This window comes from Hyperolius riggenbachi, chromosome 3 (genome assembly GCF_040937935.1).
Source record: "Hyperolius riggenbachi isolate aHypRig1 chromosome 3, aHypRig1.pri, whole genome shotgun sequence".
Lineage (NCBI taxonomy): Eukaryota > Metazoa > Chordata > Amphibia > Anura > Hyperoliidae > Hyperolius > Hyperolius riggenbachi.
Genome location: NC_090648.1, coordinates 342,138,539 through 342,164,319, shown reverse-complemented (window position 1 = coordinate 342,164,319; position 25,781 = coordinate 342,138,539). Strand labels below are relative to the sequence as shown.

Sequence of the window (25,781 nt, the reverse complement as noted above, 5' to 3'; positions counted from 1 at the left end):
TTAAAACATCTTGCATGTGTATACATCAATCAGGGCAGTAGCCCTCCGGTATCCATAAAGGTCAGGTACTGACCCGATAAAGGTCAGGTACTGAACACTTTTGTGACTTAGGCGACTTCTCTTCTCAGTGACAATGCCTCCAGCTGCGCTGAACGTCCTTTCTGACAGGACGTTTGAGGCAGGGCAAGACAGAAGTTGGATGGCAAATTGGGACAGCTCTGGCCACAGGTCAAGCCTGAGCATCCAGTAGTCCAAGGGTTCATCCCTGCTCACAGTGTCAGTGTCTACATCCACACTTAAGGCCAGGTAATCGGCTACCTGCCGGTCCAGGCGTTGGTGGAGGGTGGATCTGGAAGCGCTAAGTCGAGGCGTTGGACTAAAGAATGTCCGCATGTCCGACATCACCATGAGATCGCTGGAGCATCCTGTCCTTGCCTGCGTGGACATGCGAGGAGGATTACTGGCAGTGGTATCTTTATTGCGTTGTGCTGTGACATCACCCTTCAACGCATTATAAAGCATAGTTGACAGCTTGTTCTGCATGTGCTGCATCCTTTCTGCCTTCTGGTGAGTTGGTAACATGTCCGCCACTTTGTGCCTATACCGAGGGTCTAGTAGCGTGGCCACCCAGTACATCTCATTCCTCTTGAGTTCTTTTATACGGGGGTCCCTCAACAGGCTGGACAGCATGAAAGACGACATCTGCACAAAGTTGGATGCAGATGTACTATCCATCTCCTCTTGCTCTTCCTCAGTGATATCAGGTAAGTCCTCCTCCTCCCCCAGCCACGAACAATACCACGGGAACGTCGAGCAGCACAAGCCCCCTGCGACGCCTGCTGCGGTTGTTGTTCTTCTGCCACCGCCTCCTCCTCCTCCAAAGAAACACCTTCCTCATCACCCGAGTCTGACTCCTGTTCCCCACACGACTCTTCTTCCTCCTCCCCCCTCTGTGCTGCCACAGGTGTTGAGGAACCATCTGATTCTGATGTAAATTGCTCCCACAACTGTTCCTGCCGTAACTGTTTCTCTTCACGCTCCTCCACAGCTTGATCCACCACTCAAGTCGCTGATGGTGCCTTCACTGCTACTCACCAGGTTGGTCACCTCCTCAAACGGCCGCATGAGTATGCATGCATTTCGCATTAGTGTCCAGTTGTTGGGCCAGAACATCCCCATCTCCCCAAATTATGTCCTTCTACTAAAATTGTAGCAGTACTGGGTGACGGCTTTCTCCTTTTCTAGCAGGTGAGAGATCATGACCACATATCACATATCAAGCGTCTCACCGGCAAGTTGTTTCTCCACGGAATGTCCGCAAAGTGTGCTATGGACGTGTAAGACCACCTGAAATGCCCACACAACTTCCTGGCCTAGATTCAGCACATGTGCCATGCAGGGTACATGTGTCAGCTTTCCCAAATTCAAAGCGGAAAGGAAATTGCTTCCGTTGTCACACACCATGCTACCAATCTCCAGCTGGTGCGGGGTCAGCCACTGATCCACCTGTTTGTTAAGAGCAGCCAGGAGAGCTGCTCCAGTGTGACTCTCCGCTTTGAGGCAAGACATGTCTAAGATGGCGTGACACCTACGTACCTGGCATGCAGCATAGGCCCTGGGGAGATGGGGCTGTGTAGCTGGAGAGGAGATCGCAGCACCAGTAGAGTTGAACTGCCACTCAGCCAAGGAGGAGGAGGTGGACGACAGTGAAGAGGATGTAGCAGGAGGAGAGGAGGTGGCAGGAGGCCTGCCTGCAAGCCGTGGAGGTGTCACAAGTTGGTCCGCTGCACAGCCACGTACTCCCTGCTTGCCATCGGTCACCAGGTTGACCGATGGGCTGTGTAAGTTATGTACCTGCCCTGACCGTGCTTGGCAGACCAGGCATCCGTGGTCAGGTGGAACCTTGACCCAACGATGTGTGCCAGAGATGACACCACTTGCCTCTCAACTTCATGATACAGTTTGGGTATCACCTTTTTAGAGAAATAATTGCGGCCTGGTATCTTCCACTGCGGTGTCCCAATGGCCACAAATTTATGAAAGGCCTCAGAGTCCACCAGCTTGTATGGTAAAAGCTGGTGAGCTAACAGTTCCGCCACGCCAGCTGTCAGAGGTGACTTTGGCAGAAATTTGCTTCTTCCGCTCAAAGATTTCCTTCACGGACACCTGGCTGCTATGGGCAAAGGAGCAGGAACCGCTCAAGGGCAGAGGTGGAGTGGAGGAGGGTGGCTGTGAAGGTGCAAGGGAGAAAGCGGCTGAAGATGCTGCACCTGAAGGAGGAAGAGGAGAAGGAGGATGGCTTTTCTTTTTGGTGCTGCTTTTGCTCAGGTGCTCTTCCCATTGCAGTTTGTGCCTTTTCTCCATGTGCCTTCACAAGGCACTTGTCCCTACGTGAGTGTTGGCCTTTCCACGGCTCAATTTTTGGAGGCAGAGACAACAGATGGCATTGCTCCGATCTGAGGCAGACACATTAAAAAATGTCCAAACCGCTGAGTTTCCCTGGGGTGATGGCACTATGGTGGCATCAGCAGCTGACTTTGAAGGGCATGTTGGCTGGCTGTACATAGGTAGCGATACATGGCCCTGGAAACTGCCACCAGCTGTTTCTGATGACGAGTTCCCCCTGCTTCTTTCAGCAACTCGTCTCCTCCTACTCCTCTCTGACTCCCGCTCTGAACGGTCCCCCTGTTCATCACCTCTATTGGGAACATACGTGGGATCCGTATCATCGTCATCATCATAATCATCCTGCCCAGCTTCGCTTGCCTCAGACACCTCCAAAACTGCACCAACAGCAGGTACTTCATCATCTTCACACGTTACGTCCATAGTGTCGCCGCCTAACTCAGACATATAAGGTGGTGTAACTTGCTTAGTGCCTTCATCTGGTTGTAACAATAATGGCTGTGAATCAGTTAATTCCCCACCAATTAACTCCTGCGAAGTGTCAAATGCAACGGATGTGGTTCTTGTAGTAGCGCTGGTGGCTGTGGAAGATGAGGTGTTCTGTGGTAAATAGTCAACCACGTCCATCTTTGGAGTTGATGGGACGTGCTTTCTTCTTAGCACTGTACTTTGGTCGAGGGCCACACGAAATCACATCAACACGACCTCGCACAGACCTGCCGGGTGGCCTTCCTCTGGGTCTGCCTCTACCTCTGCCTGTTTTGTCCGTTGTGTCCATATCAGGGGGGGGGGGAAGTGAAGTGAAAGGTATGCACTGACTTGACTAATACAATGTGCAGTCATACAGGTCCAGTTAACAGGTATGCACGGAGTGGTATATCACACTGCGTGCGCTCACATAGGCAGGTGGGTGCACTGAACACAACAGGTAGGTATATCCAGTGATGAGGTGGGTGCACTGAACACAACAGGTAGGTATATGTAGTGATGTGTATTATAATGTGCACCTGTCAAACACAGACAGGTACCGGACAGGCACAATGACACTGCGTGCACTCACGTAGGTAGGTGGGTGCACTGTGAACAACAGGTAGGTAGGTAGGTATATGCAGTACTGGGTATTAGAATGTGCACCTGTCACACACAGACAGGTAGCGGACAGGCACAGTGACACTGCGTGCGCTCATGGAGGTGGGTGGGTGCACAGTGAACAACAGGTAGGTAGGTAGGTATATGCAGTACTGGGTATTACAATGTGCACCTGTCACACACAGACAGGTAGCGGACAGGCACAGTGACACTGCGTGCGCTCAGCTCACATAGGTAGGTGGGTGCACTGTGAACAGGTAAGTAGGTATATGCAGTAATGGGTATTACAATGTGCACCTGTCACACACACAGGTAGTCACTGAATGTGCTGGGCCTGGCAGTGGCACACACACAGTATGAATTATCAAGGGTGTCTATGCAACACAAGTGTCAATGGGACACACACAGAAAAAAAATAGATCACAAGAACAAGATTAGCTCTCAAAAGAGCTGTTGTGGGGTGCTATTTTAGCAATAAGAATCAGCAAGGAGCAAGCTAACAAGCCTACAAGAGCCTAACTAATCTTTCCCTATGAGAGAGTCTACAGCAGCTGTCCCTTCTCTATTTACTGCAGGCACACGAGTGAGTGTAATGGCCGGTGGTGCCTGCCTTTTATAAGGGGGGAAGTGGCTCCAGGAGGGAGTGTAGCCTAATTGGCTACAATGTGCCTGCTGACTGTGATGTAGAGGGTCAAAGTTGACCCTAATGGTGCATTATGGGGGCGAACCGAACTTCCGGAAAAGTTTGCAGTCCTCCGCAATCGCGAACCATGGAAGTTCGCCAGGAACCATTCGCTGGCGAACTGTTCAGGCCATCTCTACTAATCAGACCAAAGCATAGAATATTAATTTTGCATCATACAAATAATTACAGTATGTATTATTGTATGCCCTTATCTTCTTTACTTTTGTGTACAGTTTATTTTATTTCTACATCCTACTTTACTTTAGTGCCATTGCAGAAACTTCTCAAAATTTATCTGGTTTGCAGTGAAATGTCATAGTGGGTGTGTAACTTGATAGATTTGTTCTGTTGGCAGCTTCTTACAGGGCAAAAATCTGTGACCTTTGGTTCAGTATTTCGCAAACATTCCACAATATCACTTACAGTGGCTGCTTTGGACTAGTATCTTGGTGACACACTTGTCAGAAAATGTGTCCCGCAGATCAGCCTCTTAGTTCAAGGTTAATCTGTATGGCAATGTACCATTAATAGTCTCATCAAAATCTTGTGTACTGACGGTATGAAAGTAAAACACTGGTAACGTTTATAGACACCCTAGTAGACTTGGCTGGCTTTTTTGTACTCATGATGATACTGGATTCATTCCAGACAATGGAAGGAAAACAACATGTGAAAATGCCTGGAAGAATGAGTTCATCATCTTGTCATTCAGTTTCCTCTTGGATAGACTGTGCTTGATTGCCAATCTATATGATCTTATGATGGCTATGTGATACACATTCTAGCACTCATCAGGTGTCCTGGTTAAGTCCTTTGAACATAATATTTAGGATGATCCTAATTTTAGAAATTGCGCTCATTTTAATGAGCTTCTGGCTCACAACCGACTGGCGTAAAAGAACTGACTTAATCCATGTAAATGATGCTCTACAACTGCAAATACAAATATCCTTTATAAGGAATCTGTCATAAGGAAAGTACAGTTTGGACACACAGCTAGTTACTGGTTATTAGAATTTGCCATGTCCAGAATATAATTTTGCTGTCTTAAAACAGAAAGTATTTGTGATAATTCAGCTTTAAAGGAAACCTCCAGCCCCCTTGAAGCCACTTGGTCCCTCGCCGTCTCGCTGGGCAGCTACTGTCCCCTGCTGGATGGCCCGGCACTCTGGTTGAGTTGTGCTTTGTTGCGCATGCATGGCCCGGCTGCACATAACCCCTGTTGTGCTCCTGGCCGGGAGCATTCTGCGCCTGTGCAGTAGTTACAGGAGAGGCCCGGGGAGATGGCGAGGAACCGTGTGGCCTCAAGGAGGCTGGAGGAAGCCCCAGGTAAGCATAAAACCTCAGGTACACTTTAAGTGAGCAACTGTGGTTTCCCACGATGCATCACTCCTGAATATGCAAATTTTCGTTTTATGGCTGGATGTGTCCAGAGGCTAGTGTTGTTGTTTGAATCGGATAATGCCATACACAGTAGATCAGCACCATTACTTGCAGACAGAGTCACAGGGTTTTGTTCCATTTCACGCTTCTTGTGGCTCTCGCTTCTGGATTTGAAGGAGGGAGTATCGGAGTTGCGACGTGCAATGCAACTCCATGACTTTTCCCAATCGTAATGGTGCTGAACTGTTGTGCACAGAATTATCTGGGTTTCTGAATAAGGAAACGCGGATTTGAACAACAACACAACCAGTGGCAGAGCTACATTAAGATATCAGTTTCTATGCAAGTGTGACATTGAAATAAATGTGAAAAAAATGCCTACCATATGGTGCCAAGTACCTGCTTCTTTTTCAGTCTAGGCACCAAAGCATGATAATCTGTCTATGTGATATAGGCATGTCTGTATAAAATATACTTAGTAAGTGAAATGCAATGAGCAGGTTTAATGAGGATTAGTACCTGCCCACCATTTAGTTTCTGTTTTGGGGAGTGCACCGTAAGTTGAAGTGCCACCCTGCATCTGAGATCCTCATCTAACATGAGAATGGCTTGTCAGCTAGGGGCCCACTAGAGTGATTCCAGCTGCATTTTGGGATTGACCGTGATTCCAAAAAGATCTATGCCGATAAAAGTGTATGGAAGTGAACCCACTGGAACAATTGCAATTATGCTTAATTGCAACTGCGGGTCCTGTAGCATTTTGGAGCATTTATGATTCAATGTTAAGTAAGGCAATGCTGCAAAATTGCTTTTAAATCGACGTACAAAAAAATGTTCAGCACTTTTACTACCCAGAATAAATAGCAACCAAAGGGCATTTTGAAGCACCAATCAGATTATAAATCGCTAATAGCAATTGCTTTACAGATCGCTGGCACTAAAATAAAATTCTGAAAGTGCCGGAAATCACTGTGAAAAAATGCTACCAAAAACAGTGAGTGACTGTAATAGCGATTAGAAACCTGCAGTGGGCCTTATAGTAACCATGACATAAGCTAACATTTATACTGTATAATACTTTTTTTCCCATAGAAATAGATGAAGCAACCAGCAGCCAAACTGGGGCATGCACATCCATTTGCTGAAGTCAAAGTCTGGTATATTATAGTTTAAGGCCAGTTATTGTGGGAAAACCAGAGGCGTATCTAGGCAATATGGCGCCCTTGGCAAACACTTAGATTGCGCCCACCCCATCACCACCAAGTAGACACATGCCTTCAGATAATCACTCAAATAGTCACTGGCCCCCCAATAGATTATTAAAGGGACCCTGTACACAACTTCTAAATGGAATATGAACTTACCTGGGGATGGAGAAAGCCCCCCGAAGTCCATGAGGTCCCTCAGCGCCCCCTGGGCTCCCTTCGTTCTTCTGCTGGCGGCTCTGTTAGCTGTGCGACTTCACCAGGAGTTGTGCACAACTAGTTCTCGAAAGAAAGAACTATGCGTGCGCAGAAAGATCACGACAATGGGCACATGACCGAGACAGGTTCAGGATGAGGCTGCACATGTGGAGTTGCGCACGACTCCTGCCGAAGTTGCGCAGTTAATGGAGCAACCAGCAGAAGAACAGAGGGATCTCAGATTAGTTCATATTCCATTTTAAGTTGTCTTCAGGGTCCCTTTAAATATTCAGATAAAATAATAAAGAAGCCAGGTGCCTCACGATAAACATTATATAGCCAGGTGCCTCACGATAAACATTATATAGCCAGGTGCCTCACGATAAATATTATATAGCCAGGTGCCTCACGATAAACATTATATAGCCAGGTGCATCAAGATAAAATAATTAAGTAGCCAGGTGCCTCACGATAAACATTATATAGCCAGGTGCCTCACGATAAACATTATATAGCCAGGTGCCTCACGATAAACATTATATAGCCAGGAGCCTCACGATAAACATTATATAGCGAGGTGCCTCACGATAAACATTATATAGCCAGGTGCCTCACGATAAACATTATATAGCCAGGTGCCTCACGATAAACATTATATAGCCAGGTGCCTCACGATAAACATTATATAGCCAGGAGCCTCACGATAAACATTATATAGCGAGGTGCCTCACGATAAACATTATATAGCCAGGTGCCTCACGATAAACATTATATAGCCAGGTGCATCAAGATAAACATTATATAGCCAGGTGCCTCACGATAAACATTATATAGCCAGGTGCCTCACGATAAACATTATATAGCAAAAGTCTATTAACCCTTCGCACACTCACATGCAAATGTTCAAACAATTGCATTCACAGATTCACTCATCCAGGCACAACTGTTATCCCTACAGTTAAATGAAAAGCCAGGGTTTTAGTTCACTGAAGAATGCATTCTTATGCTTAATCACCTATACTGCGCAGAAGTACCCAGGTAAACATAGGTGTCCTAACTCAGGCCCTGTAACATGCATAGTGCAGACATGCAAACACATTCATTGCATCAAACCTATCAATGGATTAGGAGCACACATCCTAACTTCCTCTCCTGGGAAAGACAGTGCATCTTACCAATCGCACAAGGGAGCTAATGTTATGTGTCCATGTGCACCATGCGCATACACCAGCATAAGCTGTCTGCATGCTGACAAACATACAGGGGAAGGGGGGAGTGCACCGAATTGGACCCTAGCCACAGGGGTCAATGATAAGAATAAACATACATATATCCAGGCACATCGCCTCTAGTTATAGTTATAAACATTATATAGCCAGGTGCCTCACGATAAACATTATATAGCCAGGTGCCTCACGATAAACATTATATAGCCAGGAGCCTCACGATAAACATTATATAGCCAGGTGCCTCACGATAAAATAATTAAGTAGCAAAGTGTGGCAGGGGTTTGATTAAAAACTCCTCTTGCACAGTGACAGACGAAGCTCCCCCCACCCCCCAGTACATCCCCCCTCTAGATTCACAACTGGTGGCTTACACAGGCAGTGTGAGGAAAACAGTGCACTTGGGAATCGCCAGCACATGCTCTGAATAAACAGGTTAGAACTTTAAGTGACTTGGCATGACAGTCATGTAAAAGGAAGGGGGATAATGCCGACAGTCCCTCTCACTACTGAGTTCCTGCTGTGGCTGCTTAAGATGTAGGAGGATGAAGCCAAGGCTTACTGAAACAGGTTAGATGTGACTTCCAGCCCATCCATTTGGAAAAGCAGCGACATGCTTGCAGTGATTCTCATGCAGGCATTCAGGCCAGCTCACGCTACGCACAGGGCAGGCATAGAAGAAAGGTGTGACATTTCATGTACTGTCTGCATAATGTTTTCTACCTTAATGCAGCTCTTCCACTTCAACAGATTGTGTGGTCCTCACCTATACCGCTCCCTCACTGTTCCTGGTTGTCAGAACTTAGATCAGCGGCAAGAGGAGAGACACACAGAGCGCACACTTCCCGCCTGGTGCGCTTCAAATGCAGGAAGTGACCAATGACGTCACTTCCGTATTTGACGTACCGACTACCGAGCGGTTGATGTGTGTGTTCCAGGTCTCTCTTCTTGCCGTTACTCTGCTCTGAGTTCTGACAGTCAGCCAGGGACAGAGAGAGCAAGTGAGCAAGCGGGGGACCAGAGGCATTGCACACAGGGAGGAAGACCGGAGGCATAGCGGACCGGGAGGTACAATGCCGACAAGGTGGTGGGCAGCATGAGGGCAGGCATGGCGCCCATGGTGTACTGGCGCCCATGGCACTAGCCATACCTGCACCCCTATAGATACGCCACTGGGGAAAACCAGCTTAGCTACCCCAAGCCATATTTTTCCTTTTCATGAAAGCAAACTTACCAGTATGTTTTGGGATATAGAAGGAAGCTGGAATGCTCAGAGGAAACTCACATAGACAATCTCTGTGTAGATTGTATCCATTGTCAAGATTCAAAACCTGGACCCTAACGCTGCAAAAGAAGAGCACTATCCACTACACCACTGCTTTTTTTTTTGTATGGTGGAAGCTGTATAAACTAGCAGAAGGAGCTGCTGGGAGATAGGGCAGACACAGGGAACAGCAGGCATTTAGTCTCTAGCTGTGCGAGACACAGATCCACTTATGGTCCAATGTAGATAGAGTTCTGAGGTAATCACAAAATGCCATGGTGGGGAATGCTGGTGACCCCTGAATTGGTGTGCTCACTACGTAAAGCTTACAAAATATCCAAGAGAGGCACAGGAAGGGCACCAGTCCATAATTTAGGTAATTTATTCTTACCAGTGACTGCGCATACAGACAACAGCCATGAAACCTATTTCACTACTATTGTCTGTATGTGTTGTGAGAAAAATCGCCTAAATTGTGGACTGGTGCCCTTCCTGTTCCTCTCTTGTACAGATCCACTTACCGTCTAAAGCCAGTGAGAAAAGGAGTGGGATAGAATAAAAGCATGTACCACAATAATACAGAAGTGGAGAAGGTAAAACAACAACAATTGCACGAAAGAGCTCCTCCCAGACACCTCCCAGTTGGCACAGAAGTACTGTATACTGAACTAGCTCTGAAAGCATTTAAAATATAAATATAGGTAGGTTGACTATGTATACTCAGCATTCCCAAAACATTTTTCTGTCTCTGTGATTACCACACATGCAAATGAAGTGGGAGGCAAGTATAGAGAATGTCAGGCGTGTGGACTCCTAGCTGTGAGAGACATCTTGAGACTTTCTGTTGCGCTGCAAGAGGCCTTTCACTGAAGATTAGAAAGGGTTAGATACAGATTATCACAGAGACTTGTAAAATATGTATTACTGCTGGTAGATGGTTTAAGGTGCAAACTGTAAAGCAACCACGATCACTCTAGGAAAAACACACTGAGAAGTGTGCCATAGTAAGGCTAGCATTTAATCAAGGAAATCTCCATGCAATGTCTCACATGACATGGTGACTACTGACATTGCATGGATAGATGCTGTTATTGGTTCTAACATTTGAAGGATTTCTTCTTTGACTGACTGCTGTTAGCAAGGGAAAGCATTTGATTCAGGTCTCTTTCCCAATAAAAATAAATACTTCACCACCCCCTGTACAAAAGGGCAGCTACACTGGTGATTTAATAAACGATAGCTGTAAGTTGCTTCAGAGGATACATGTACATACAGAAATGAAACTTTTGATGGCTGACACAGTTGTCTGAGATCATGGTGGGCATTAGTATGATGCCTGTATAGACACATCTGTATTCTGTGTCTGACTTAAAGGACACCTGACTCGAGGCAAAGCTACGTAAGGTAAGAACAGAGGTATGCTTATGCTGGATCCACATACCTCTGTGTATTGTTCGTTCCTCTCCTTGTTCCCCATAGTCACTCCTTGAAAAAATCTGACTTTTGGCTAAAGTCGAATTTTTAGACAGGAAGAGGCAGACTTCCCACTTATTACCCTCTCATTCCCTCGTCTATCATGCCCCATGTACTCCTCTTTAGAGGAGGAACTGCTAAGGTGATTAGAGGAAACCTTGCTGCAAGCCTGTCTCTTCCTGTGTCATTTTTCAAGTAGTGATTACAGGGACCGTGGGGTGCAATGGAAGCAGCTTGAACTAACTTCTGTGATTACTTTAGGTAGCCTTGCCCAGGTCATGTTTAATGCTGGACCAGATATTTCTGTTAGTCTTAGCTCCCAGTGTACTTTAGGGAGCCACTTGGTTTACCTCCTCCTTTGCTTTTGCATAGTCAAACATACATGAATTGTCACTGGGCACTAGCAGAGTGTCTTCCAAAAAAATCACATATGATCATATCAGCAGGTGAAACCCATAAGTCTCCAAGTGATTATATACTGTATACCATAAAGATCCAGAAACCAAAGAACTGCAGTAATCCATAACCTGACACTATGATCTGGTCAAATATAATCAAAACTTAACACACGGAATATACCTAAATTGCAAAAGGAACGCCTGAACTCTCCAAGCATCTCCAGTGGAGTTACAATAAGGTTTCCAGCAAATTTAAATTGGGTTGTTTAAACATTGCGCCAATGGCAAAGCACCATTTAAACTAATGGTGCAGATAGGAAGCAAAAATACAGAATATTGGCTGATAATAAGCAGTATGAAGACAAAGTAGTAGAGCCTAGAGGAAAAGTAATATCACATCAGGTCCATATGCATCTTATCCCCTCCACTACCCCATTCCCATTGCTGCTATCCTTTGTGTGCAATGCCTGTTCAGTGTCATTCAAGGAATGCAAAGATCTAGCTGTAAATACATTCCCTGGCAGCCAGAATCTGCTCGCTCTTAATGTTTAATACAACATACTGTAATCTTTTGATTTAACCTTTTTATCCCAATTCAGATGCTGCTGATGGGTTCATTCCAAGCACTTGGTCGTTGTGTGCTATCAATATGTATTATTTGAATGCAGATATCCGTGTATTTGTATAATGTCCATGTGGTATATACAGCAGAATCATTCATTGTGAATGTGGTACACATTTTAATTGCAGACATGGAAGACAGTGATGTGACATCATCTTCAGGTCAGATGTGTGGTTGAACTTAATATCAATGTGTTTTCTTTCCCTCGCTGTTGTGTACATTCTTAACATTTCCTAGGCTTTGAAAGCTCCCCATATGTTCATTTAATACTGGGTCATGGGGGTCCACATTTCATATGTGTGATGTCATCCACTCTTCTCTCCGATCGCTGGTTTCTCATTTCAGCTTCTGATACGTCAAAGCTTTTTTTCCCTCAATAAGCTGACTTGGAGTGTTTGAGGTTTCTGCATTAACAAATATTTTTTTTCTTCTTTAGGATTTACACCTGGCATACAACTGCCATGGAAATACATCACTTTAACTGTAAAAAGTGTGCAAAAGTTATTAACTCTATTTTATGTTTATAGATGAAGATGACTCTTCCTCTAGTACCTCTCCTCAAGGTAGAATTTTTTTCATTGCAATATTATTTGATTTCCCTAATCTCTTCTTTATATTTGTTAGATATCCATCCTGCAATTAGAGATAAGAATCATTCCAACCTAGACTTGAATAGCATTGTCAACAACATTTAATGTGATTTCTTTGGGACCCAGATGCATAATTGGGGTCCTTCTACACATAGAACGCCGCCTAAGGCTGGGTTTACTACGATAAGAATACATTGTCCATATTTCTCTATGGGTCAGTTTACATCTTTATGACATAGATGTAAACTGACCCATAGGGAAACATGGAAAATTCTTTCTCATCAATTGTCACGTTACAGCTGTTGCGTTACAGCTAACAGCAACTGATTCAGTGTAAACCCAACCTAAATCAGAGACAGCTCTCTGCCTACATAATGGGAATATAAGGTAAACTAATCAGTTATCAAGTAAACTTTTACCTGAATGATTGGAAGGCAAACTAAATGATGAAGAACATGGTTTATAGTCTACTTTCTCATCTTTTTAAACTATGACTTCTCTGTAAAATGAAACATGGCTGATTTAAGATTAGAGATCAACTGAGTATGAAAAAGATGAAAGATTATAGCTCTAGAAATATATAAAAATAAAGGTGTAGTGTATTCTTACTCAGTCACAAAAAAAATCATTTAAAATAGTCAAAACAAATGTATGCTGGGCATCATATCAGCATGAGTTGCTTTGGTATTATGTTTAATTGCTCAAGACAAAGAATAATAATAATAATAATACTTCAGAGGTCCCGATTATTTTATCATTGTTCTTTATTACTTGCTGAGTGCTCCTTGAGGACAAGCTTGTAAAACTTTACTGGACCTTGTAACCTGACATGCTTCTGTAGATGGAAAGACACATGCATAAGGAGGTTTAGATACTAAGGATTAACGCCTAGAGACACCGGAGATGCCATAGTTATAGAACTACGTAAACCTCACATTAGAATAGTAGGACTCTGTTACAGCACATCCCGTCTTCTTAAGTGTAAGGACCTTAAGAATTGAAAATGCAGGAAAGCTCACAGAAATACTTCCATACTGGTTACTTGATGAACCTTTACCTACAGGGATTAAAAGCTCAAAGCCATGTCTTCTGTTTAAGTGAGGTGTTTCTTAAATCCACAAATTACCAGGGGCACATGTACAATTAAGAAAAAAAAGAAACCAACTATACTATTATTGTCATTGCCTGTCATTGCAGAGCTTCTGGTCTTCACAATTATCAAATTTTACCTTGCAAGATGATCAGACGCAATAATGTTAAACTAAAAAGCTTAAAGGTGCCTATACACTAGTTGACTTGCAATGGATCAGGTATACGATTGATATCTCCAGATATCAATAGTTTACCTGGGCTACCACTTTGTACCGCATTACACTTTCGATGTTTGACAAGATTTTTTATGAAATCCTGTCAAATATGATCTGACCAAAGCAACGACTAGCTTTGTACTGCCTGATGCAGTACAAGACTATGGTAAATATCAGTTGTGTAATGCTCTAACTGTGCCCCCCTGCACACTTGTTGGGACCACTGGATTGATGGCAACAAAGATCAGACAAGTTGGATCTATACTCTATCAGTATATTGATAGAAATATAGGTAAAAAATGTCACTCTTTTCAAAGATTTTCTTTAGCTGATAATATTGAATGTAGCGTTGAATCTACTGAAAAAAAAATATCATCTAGGGTGTGCAAACCTTAACATATCATCTTAAATATTGCTACTTTCATGGCAGGTGATCCACTGGCCTGGAGCAAGTATGCATATTATATCTTCTGATTTGATTTCTGCATGTTTGTTCCTGGTATATGGCTCAGAATTATGGGCCAGTGAACCAGTCAGCACTAGCCCAGTGCTTTTTTTTGTGTTTGACTTAGAAGGATTTTAAATGATTATGGAGAACCTGATTCAGGAAAAGTAGTACAAGGTGAACAGAGGCGCCAAAAGAGTATAAAAAGATAAAACTTTTAAAACATGGGGAGGCAGTGATGGACTTACCTCCTCCATGTAGAAACAAAAACGTATTAACGTTTAAAACACAGAAAATGTATTGATACACTCCAAGGTTCTTTGCAATGCGTTTCGCAGGTATGAACCTGCTTCATCGGGCAATGGGGTAGGAGTATATGACTGTGGGTCAGAGCCAATAGACTTAGAACAAGCACATACACACATGATAAAGACAAAAGAAATACCGAGAGCCCAATATAGTGTAGTATGCAAAACAAAGGGTTGGAAATGAAAAGTATATAATGTATATACTCACAAACGTGGGTTACCTCCTAGGTAACCACTGTATAGGCAGGTGAGGAGATTAGACCTGTCCTCACTCAGGATTAAAAGTCGCTCTCTGTAGATAAGGAAATAAGGGGCAACACCCCTCCACCAGAGGTGGATATTGATAATGTAAGAGTGAACAGAGGCGCCAGCAGGATAAAAGGTTCTAAAAGGCTTAAAATCCCTCAGGAGGTGGTGGTGGACTCGCCTTCCCGAAGCAGACAAGAAACCGTCAGTTTTATGACATAATCATAAAACTGACGGTATCTTGTCTGCTTCGGGGAGGCGAGTCCACCACCACCTCCTGAGGGATTTTAAGCCTTTTAGAACCTTTTATCCTGCTGGCGCCTCTGTTCACTCTTACATACACACATGGTTACAGAGGCGCTTGGCCCAGACTAAGACCTGCATTTGGTAAGTCCCTGCATTCCCTTACTACACTATAAACTACTGCAATTTTTTTGATTTTACTACTTTTTGCTACTCTCTTATTACCATGACTATATGTGATTTATATATGATTCTATTACCTTCAACTCAAAACTGGCTGTGAAGGAGTGACTTTGGTTGCCTCAGCCGCAGTGTGCAGACAGCTAACAGAGTTGCAAAAATTACATAGAAGAAAAGCAATTTGCACCAAAGCAGTATGCTTGCAAATTTATTCCAAAGAAGTCACATACAGACACTAAAAACAACAGGGGTTAGCAGATGGCCTAACAGCCATTTCGTGGGATAAGCATCCCGCTTCCTCAGAGACCTAACGAAACAGGCTGCTTATCCCACGAAACGGCTGTTAAGCCATCTGCTACCCACTGTTGTTTTTGCTATTTGTATGTGACCTCTTTGGAATAAATTTGCAAGCATACTGCTTTGGTGCAAAGCGCTTTTCTTCTATCTAATAATATAAATCTCTAGTTTTATGAAAGATGAGGGCTTTATGCCTTATTATTATTTTATAAACTCATCTCCCATTCCAGCATTATATATGGGTTTGATTTACATTACTGTAAATGACGTCTGTATTTCAAACAAAATTTCTCATGTAGATCATAAAATGGTATATTTCTCTAAATCAAACACATGTAAAATAAGAACTTCCTGCATAATCAATTTATTAATGTCCAGCTATCTAAAACAGGAACAGACAGTATATTGGAAGTCAAACCTCGAATTCACCAATGTTACAGAACTCTGTAAATTTTAACTGAAAATCTTTTTTTTTAAATGACATTTAATTTATTACTCCCACAGGTAGAACACACTGTTTTTTATTACATCTCAGCATTTTTCCATTTGTCATTGCAACCTCCATGTTCTCTTTCAGATGATAGTCGTTCTACACAAAGGAAGGACTCTGGTAAGTAATCTTCCTGCTAACAAACCATGTGGCATTTTCAATCCATTAATTCAACACAATCATTCAAGTTAGCTTTGGAATCTTCTGTCTAGAAACCTGACTCAGGCGGAGTCAAGTTTCTAGGTCCCCCCCTCCTCAAATAGATTTTAAAATAATTTCAAGTTAAATGTATCACATACAGTGGCATAGCTAGAGATCACGGGGCCCCATAGCAAAACTTTCATGGGGCCCTCAGATGTAGGCAATGCGACCTGCCCCTACCCTATGCACACGAGTTAGCTATGCAATTTCCATTCTCGTGCTATGTACACTACACATAGTTCATGGGCACTAAGACAAAGTCAGAGGGTGGAGAAACACAAGAAGGGTAATGGTGAGTACATTAAGTACCACCTGGGCCCCCTATGCTCCCGGGTCCCATAGCAGCTGCTATGGCAGCTATGGCTATTGCTATGCCCCTGATCACATATTTATAACTTAAAAGGAATATAAAGTGATTTTCTTTCTTTTTTTTTTACTTATTAATCTGGTTAGTACTAAAAATAGGTTTTTACATATTCAAAGCGTAAGGAATATAAAGCGATTTTCTTGCCTATTTTTTACTTATTAATCTGGGTAGTATAGTTTAGGCCATGAACATATCAAATAGTACTAGTGATCATCTACTCCTCTTGCCTCCCCAGTAAACCCAGTAATACCTACTAAGCAGGGAAAGCCCCCCCCCCCCCCCCAAAAAAAAATCCCCAAAAATTCAATCTTCCGAGGTAGTCACAGGATCAAAGTCCAACAATCACATCACTCTAGGGCTTCCAGCTAGGTCTCCATCATCTACTGCAGGTGGGTTTCTCTACATCATTGCAGCATTCCTGTTTTCTGTGGGCACTTATTTTTTTGCACAACACAGAGCTGACTTATTCAGTTGATGAGTTGAATGGGATCAGCGCTTCAACACAGAGCAGTACAGGTGCCATACATTCATTTAAAATGCACATCTACCTATGCTGCAGAACAATGTGACTGGGGGGCCATGCCCTTACTTTTGTTTGGTCCTCTATAAATAAGTACATTCACAGACGTAAGGAATTGTGTATATTTTCAGTAGTCATGCACTTTTAGATGATTTCTTACAGCCTCTTCTAAATTGTACATCCCTGATTGTGATCATGTGAAGTTGGTTTTAAAGTGGTATATAACTTTTTTTTTCCAAATATTTCTTTGTAGGTTTAAACACAGACAAGCCCCTGAAGCTGAGCAGGAACTAACTATTGTTTGACAACTACTTACTATTTATTTTCTTTTTTTTTCATCAAACAGAAAAAAACCTACTAATCATCTATACATTTAAGCAATACGGGAACATTTTAATCTTGCTAAAGCAGCTGGCATGGGAAATTCAATGTGTGTAGATAAATTAATATGACATGACAACGGTATTAACTTTGCAAAACTTGGTCTCTTGGAGATGGACAGCCAGATGATGCAGACAAGAGGGATAATTCCCAGCGATCAACTTTATTCATTGAGAAACCCTCTAGTGGAACAGTAAGTGTGGGTGAGTAATAAAATAGCTCATGGAAACTGACAAATATATTTGTGCCTTGGTAAAAAAACAATGCAGTATGCTTTCAAGTTTATTTAATGTACAAGGCATTAATATGAACAGGCCAAAATATCAAAATATCGATAGGGGTGGACATCAACTGGTTGAATCGTGCTCTGATTTTATAGCTTAATTACAGTTTGGTTTAAACCGAATAAGTTGCTAAGATATATAAAGTCATACATAATAAAGTGTTATTATCTCACCCCTAGTGTCTGTATTCCACATATAGCCTTGAAATCCCTGCCCCCAGTGTGAAATTGAGCCCGGGGGATTTTTTTTTCTTTGTAAACCATAGATGCAAAGGATGTTGGGGGATTGATGTCATAACTCCACTCCCCAAGTCCATATGATCTAATCCAGGCAGACAGACATCTGAAATAAGAATTATAGTTAAAGCGGACCCAAACCAAATATTTTTTTTAATTCAAAATATTTAGTTGCACCACTCTGACACATACAAAGATAAATAAACACTCATTCAAGCCTTTGAGCATTTCAGTGCAAGATTTTCACACTTCTCTTTTCATAACTAAGGTTATACAGGTGGCAGTCATTAGCAATTCCTCCTTTGCCAGACACCTGCTACTCCACCAGTGTGCCGGTTTCTGTCCCGGCAATATGAAAGGAAGGGAGGGGCTTCTCCAATAAATGTAAAATATTTTATATTTGTCATCATGCAGCTGAAAAAAGGTTGCTATTTATTATTATAATTTAGAAAATAGATTTTATTTCTGAAATCTTGTATTTTTTATTTGGGTCCACTTTAACAGACAGGATAAGACAGGCTGCAGATGTTCTGCTGTCTCTACTCTCTCCTACACAATGTGAAAAGAGAAGTAATTTGATCCAGACAGGCAGAAAGCAGGGCAGGGAGGGACAGAGGAGGGAACCTGGCTAGAAGGGAGGACACCATGCTGAGAGTGTACTTTAGAAATAAGGAAGTGCTACTACTGATATAGATGTGAGTCGGTTCTATCTACTACAATGTACCATATGTAAACTTCATATGTTCATCTAACTGTACACAGTGCATAGACTACATATATGTATTGTCATTCAAACCTTTTTTTTTGGGGGGGGGGGGGGGCAACATTTAGAATTCTGTTTGAGATTTCCCATCAACTGAGGCCCCAATAGTGATATAAGGGCTGTATATGATTCATCTTGCAAAAGAGTACACAAAACTGGCATGTGAATTTAACGTTTTTTCAGCTAAGAATAACTGAAATTGTGAGAGTAAATATCTATACGTTTGCATCTATGTAAACCAGTGGAACATCTTCCTCTTTCTCTTCCTCCCCCGTATCCCCCACTTTGCTCTTACCCACTCCCAGACCAGGGGTGGGCACACTGAGAGGATCGGATGATCCTCCCTAGCCTATCCTAGCATTTCCTAGGATTGCAGGTTTGTGGCACTGCTCGCCACTGATCTAGGCAATTGAATTGCTCTTTTGTTCTATTTGATTGTTTTGCTATAATACTGACCGTGCCTGTCTATGTAAGTGGCCTAGGCCTCTTCAGTATAAGATGCTTACAGGCTGCTGAAGATTCTGAAGGGCCTTTTCTCTCTGAAACCAACTGCTCCCCTGTGCGGGATGCCCTACAATGTACCCTTCCATGTACACACTTGTGTTATTGTTGTGACTGAAATGTTCAATAACAATTTTGAAACCAAACCAGTGGAACATCTACAACAGATTTTTTTTTTGTTTTTTTAATTTATATAAACATACTGGTTGGGCAAATAGACTGTGAAATTTATTTTGGTTCAGAATAAGGTAGCAAATGGGTGATTTGTATGAATGAATGCATTTCTTCTGTGTTGTTATTTAAAGTTGCATGTACAGTACTCTGAGTCAAATTTTCTCATAAATAATTTCAGGAGGTGATATTAAGTTTTCAGCAAAAGTTGAGGCAAAGGATCTCCTCCGCAAACCTGTTGTGAAATGGCTGAAAGGAAAGTGGATGGATTTGGCAAGTAAAGCTGGAAAGCATCTTCAGCTGAAGGACACTTTTGACCGTATAAATAAGGTATTCATTACTGGATTAAGACTGTTTCGGGAGGCTTATGTTTCCTTTTGCAGAGGGATGCTGGCATGAGTTCAGTTATTTAAAGTGACAGATTAATATTTTGGAATGTTGGGTGTGTGGAGGAATAATTCCAAGTCCTTGATAGTCTATGGATTTTATAACATAAGTAGCAGCCCAGCAGCTATGCCAACTATTCTGTGATTTTCCATTCTGATCTTCCACCCAAAGGGTGAAGTTAATTGTTAGGAGAAGGTTTTGCTCATCATCCATTATAAAAAGTTTGTGCTGGCTTACAAATGGCCTCGGCATTGGAGAATTACAAGGATGTTAAGTGTGCTAAGTTTTTCCAAGTCAAATTGATCCTCTGTCAGTGAGCCATCAGAACAGACTGTAAAAAGACAAAAAAAATGCATGCTTTGCAGTTGAAATCCTTTTCACAAGATCTGAGGTATGTTGAAGGAAACTTGTAATAAAATACAACTATGATAGATGCACATGGCAGTGACTCATCAGTTACTGCATAAATATATCAGTGTGGGTCAATAGCTACATATAAATTAGATTACTGAATGACAGAGAGAGATCCAGGCAGACCTTGCCACATGATCTTTCAAGCGAAACTGTCACGAAAATCTTAAAATTTAAAACACATACAAATAAGAAGTACGTCTCTTCCTGAGTAAAATGAGCCATCAATTACTTCTCTACTATGTAGCGGTCACTTACAGTAAGTAGTAGAAATCTCACATAACAGACAGGTTTTGAGCTAGGCCATCTCTCCACAGGGAATTCTCAGCATGGCCTTTATTCTTTATAAAGACACTCCCTGAAAAGGATTTCTACAAAGATGCTGACCAGCCTTCCTGCTCACCGTACACTGTTTTTGGCAGTTGGACAGAGAAACTGGCATTCACTAATCACTAAGTGCATTTTGAAAATAAAGAAATCCCTGTGAACACCCCCCCCCCCCCCCAAAAGGAGTTGGGCTAGTCCAAAACCTGTTGGTGCTGTCAGATTTCTACTATCTACTGTAAGTGACAGCAACATATGAGAAAAGTAATTTATGGCTCATTTTACTCTAGAAGAAACGTACTTCTTAATTTTATATGTTTACACATATTTAACATTTTAAGTTTTTTCTTGCCAGAGGTCCTTGCATAGACAGCAGGAAAAGTGTCAGAATATATCCTCTTCGCACCCCGATTTACATTCTGAAAATTATCACAGGTGGCCACATGTTTAGTCCTGTCAGTTGACCTTTACAGAACATTAGTTTACTGAGAGCTCTATGCACAGACGAGATATTGCTTGCTTGGCAGTTGATAAAGCCGTTATTTCCCACAATGCAAATAGGTTCACAGACAGGAAACTGTGGAAGGGGTTTCACCGCAATATCAGCCATACAAATGTCCCTGATGATCTATTTGAGAGAAAGCAAAGAATTTTCATAGGAAAGGAGGCTACTGCTTGGGATGAAGTTCAATCCTTAAAGGAAACATCCAGAAAAAAACGTAAAATCAGCTTTACTCACCTGGGGCTTTCTTCAGCCCCTTGCAGCCGACTGTCCCACGCTGATCCCTCCGCTCTCTGTCGCCGTCCCGGGCTCCCCGCATGCTGTTCAGGCTGCGGTGTATTGTGCAGGCGCAGTAGTTCTGCGCCTGCAATGACTAAAAATATTTACTCCTTTAATCAAACTAAAAGCCTATTTGTGGGGAGCTCATTGGTCAGAGCAATCAGTAACAACCAGCAAACATTTTATAAGCGCTCCAGCTCACATAATGCCTCCAAAAAAGGCAACATATCCATATACATGAGAGCAAGTCCAGTAGGAGCACTCAGGTTGTCTGAGTTCATGTATGCAGGCAGTAGAGACAAGAAAGGGAGGGTCACTGACAAACTGAAAAGCCACACAAACTGAACTCACAACTAAGAGATTTACCCATAATTATATTTGAACAGTTTATTATGGCAAGTTCCTTTGTTAACACTGTTGTTTTTAAACTCAGATATTGCTAACACTGATGTTTTTAAATGTGCTTTCCTCCTACATTTGCATCATGGTGTCCTAGCAACGCTTATACACAATTTCCCTTGCTGTTCAGTCTCTGATTGGCCGCAATGGCCAGGATTGTATTGGATGAGAGTCCTAAAAACAGGATAGGCTGACATGCTCTGAGCCCGCCTCTCCATGGGATGTGGGTTTGAACAGTCTGCCTATAATGGAGGTGGCGTCACCACACAGCCCTAGAATAGCGCCTCCATTTTTGGGACAGCTCTTGCTGGATAGGTCACGGAAGATTATCCTCGGAGGAGACAGAGTTTTGCCATGGGGATCGAATGGGTTGCAAGTGAAGGGTGGATGGTAGTGGACCGCCCTCAGAGGATGTCAGTCTGAATGGGTAAGTTCTTTATATTTAGGAGGATAGCACCCACTATTGTATATCTGTCCTCTGGAGAAGTGGGTGAACCAGGCAAAACGGCTGTCAGGCCTGGTTGTTTGAACCCCTTGGTTGCCTTTTTTGTTCTTTTTAAGCTATTGGAATACATTTTTATGCAACTGTAGATATAGTGCCCAGATACACTCTCTTGCACAATTGTGGAATTTTAATTTGCTATATACCTATGTGCCTATACAGTGTCAGATAAGGCTGTCATTTCTGTTTGAGGACTATTTTTTGGACTGTGGCTACTATATTATGTCTGTTATGTCTAAATAGATTTAATTGCTTGAGAGAACAATAAAAACATTTTATCATTATATGAATCGTGTAATTCATTTTGTTATATTAATATTAATTTTGTGGTTCTGATTTATGGAATTACATTATTCAATACAAATTCTTTATAAGGTCAATGCAATTCAACAACGTAGCCTCTTATTTTCCATTCTGGCTATGAGGACACTCACATGTAACTACTGGTTATCTAAATACATTATTTTTCTTTTAACTTAAAGCAGACCTGAATATTTTTAAATAAAAAAGAGATTCACTTACATGGGGCTTCTCCCAGCCCTCTGCAGCCATCATGTCCCGCGCCAGTACTCAAAGATCCTCTGGTTTCCTGATACGGCTCTGTTTCTTCACCGCCCACTTACAAGTCGACAGCCACTGTGCCTGCACGACCCCGGCTGCGTGCATCCTCAAGATGCTCCCGGCGTCATGCGCGTGAACGAGGACGTGTACCACAAGGGCCGGTGACTGGCGATAGAGAAAGTGAGCAGTGGCAGGGGACCAGAGGATCGTTCCGGGTATGCGCGAGCACAAGACGGCTGCAGGGGACTGGCAGAGGTCCCAGAAAAGTGAAACTTTTTTTTAACAATCTTCAGGTCTACTTTAGCAAGTGTAACACAGGGTAAACTATCAGGTGACATAATTTATAAATGCATTTGTTTCTTAATACCTCCTTCCTCCAGACATACACTTTCGAGATGCAAATCATAAAGGCCAAAGAAAACTATGCTGGGAACTACAGATGTGAAGTGACCTATAAAGATAAATTTGACAGCTGTTCGTTTGATCTTGATGTTATTGGTAAGTGTTCATTGAAAATATCTTGTATATTTATCCTTTATTATTGACACATAGGATAAACCATACATCTAGGTTAGAACACCTTATGGTAAAGGCTTCTTAAGGGTTCTATAATACCATAGTGTGAATAGTATTTATTATTTCACCATAGCAGTGGTGGTGTCCTACATGGTCTTCATTTGGCCAGAGAAGGCGGCGTTGTTCATTGCAGTATTGGGCACTGCTCCTGAGGACTAGACTTTGATACATTCATGGTTGTACTGTGGATTGGAGATTTGCCGTTATGAACTGAGCCACAGAACTTGGGGTAGGTTATGGGTCTGATTACCTATTGCTGCAAAAAGTGGCTAGCAATATAGGTAAAATCTCAATTACAGGCCAAACAGGATGCTATTACATACTAGCTGGCGATCACATCTGCCTGCTTGTACTACGCCACTTCTAGTACTACTGTAATGGATTCTCTGTCATGTAACCACCAGTCATGTTTGCCCTTAGTGTGACAATGTCCTTTTGATTTAAATTTAGTGTACCATTAGAAATTAGGGCAAATAATAGTTGTTTTTTTTAAAAGGGAACCTGAAGTGAGAGTAATACGAAGGCTGCCATCTTCATTCTCTAATAAAGAGTGCCAGTTCCCCGACTTTTCTGCGGACACTCTGCTTCTAATACTTTAAGTCACTGGCCCAGGATGAGCATGTAGGTCAGATGTTTTACTCTGGTCTGAATCCGCTGGCTGCATGCTTGTTGCAGCTGTTTGATTCAGAATCAAAGCCAAAAGCTCAGTATGACAACCAGGCAACTGGCATGGTTTATAAGGGAATGAAGATGGCAGCCTTCATATTTCTCGAACTTCAGGTTCCCTTTGGTAAAAACAGCAAAGCCCCTCTCTACATCCCTCCCACCACAGTTACCTTTAAAACACATTTAATGCTGGAAACTCTATGAGATAACTGCATTATTTTTGTCTGTCATGTAGCAACTCAAGATTCTTCCCAAGCACTAGACATCAGGTCTGCTTTCAAGAGAAGGTAAATGACTAAACCATTTGTGAAGGTTTCCCAATTCTAACAGAAATACGATTAAGAAATGTTCAATCTAAATGGACCCAGGCAGAAACCTATGGCAAATAGTGATGTTAGCTATGAGTAGCTACGAGTGAGTAGTTACTCGTAATCAAAATGTAATTTAGATAGCGCTGGCCGTGGCAGAGGTTGGGCTAATTTACCTATGCCACTGCCTATAGCAGATGCATTGCATTTGTGGTCAATGTAACTCCACTACTTCCTCTTTCAAACCCAAAAAAAGGAAGTAGTGGTGTTATGTGGACCGCGAGTGGACTGTATCGGCTATGGGTGGTGGCATAGGTGAGTTAACACCCCCTCTGCCATGGGCACCGCTATCTAATTTACTTTTCAATTATGAGTAGCTACGTACTCGTAGCTACTTGTAACTAACATCTCTAATGGCAAAGAACAGTAAAGTTGTACAAAATTCAGTTACATACAGCAACAAATCAGGATTACTTTAAAAAAACAAAAACAAGTAGCATTAGTTTAATCATATAAAATCTGAATGGTTGCTCCAAGTTACTATACTTTACACAACTTCCTTCTTGGACAATCAGAGATGAAGATCGTCAAATTTTTTAAAGCAAGTTGAAATGTATAACAATGATCTGCTGTAAATAGGCCAATACCTTTTGGCAACAGTTGCCATTCTTTTGACACTTATTTAGAAAAGTGTTCTTCGAATGTCCATATACTTGCATTTAAAAGGGGGAATGGTGGGAAGATAATACCTTTCCCTGTCAGGGAAGCAGTTCTTACCTTTATGGCTTTTCTTTCCTCTGGATTGAGGTGCCAGTGAGATGCAAAAGGTTTAGCTTGATGGGCACAAGTCTTTTTTAAACTTAGATAACTATGTAGTACAGGATGGGACTCGTCACAATTATTTTAATTAGTGGGTCTAGCTATGCAGTAGTGTGCTGAGTGGCCTTAGCACTGCACCATACAACAGATTTATTAGTCAATTAACATTTAGTTAATAGGCTTACACATTCTCAAGGTACACGCTAAGTATCTACAAGAGCTGCTAATGGCTTTCAACTGTATCATATGTCACTCAGTCCACTTCTGTCTCTGGTTTTCATCAACGTATTACATTTCTGAACGTATGTCAAGAGCAAGGCCAATTCACACAACCATATTCAAACACAAACAATAACACACTGTTGTCAAAAGTAGGTGTACATCAAAAAAGGGCATATGGAAATTTTGGCACCTTGTGAAGCCACTATTAGAATATTGGTAATTTTAGTGATATTCTACTATCCCCAATTTCTGATAGTAGAATATTTTGGCTATACCGATATTCTGCTATCCCTCACTGTAATCTAATTCTCACACTAGCCCTCCCCTTTATATACACCTAACACTA

The 25,781-nt window shown here is 42.3% G+C and overlaps 1 protein-coding gene across 21 annotated transcripts in view; it reads left to right on the top strand.

Moving 5' to 3' along the window:
• The window catches only part of MYBPC1 (myosin binding protein C1), a 169,304-nt gene that overhangs the window by 64,298 nt on the left and 79,225 nt on the right, over nucleotides 1–25,781 (top strand). For 15 of the 21 annotated variants that reach the window (XM_068276948.1, XM_068276949.1, XM_068276945.1 and 12 more), the window contains 7 exons: nucleotides 12,078–12,110; nucleotides 12,477–12,512; nucleotides 16,143–16,175; nucleotides 17,638–17,727; nucleotides 19,661–19,809; nucleotides 23,225–23,342; nucleotides 24,322–24,373. In XM_068276948.1, the coding sequence (XP_068133049.1) occupies nucleotides 12,078–12,110; nucleotides 12,477–12,512; nucleotides 16,143–16,175; nucleotides 17,638–17,727; nucleotides 19,661–19,809; nucleotides 23,225–23,342; nucleotides 24,322–24,373 (511 nt within the window). The remainder of the gene's footprint in view (nucleotides 1–12,077; nucleotides 12,111–12,476; nucleotides 12,513–16,142; nucleotides 16,176–17,637; nucleotides 17,728–19,660; nucleotides 19,810–23,224; nucleotides 23,343–24,321; nucleotides 24,374–25,781) is intronic. The other 6 variants (XM_068276954.1, XM_068276959.1, XM_068276964.1 and 3 more) reach the window with 3 other exon arrangements.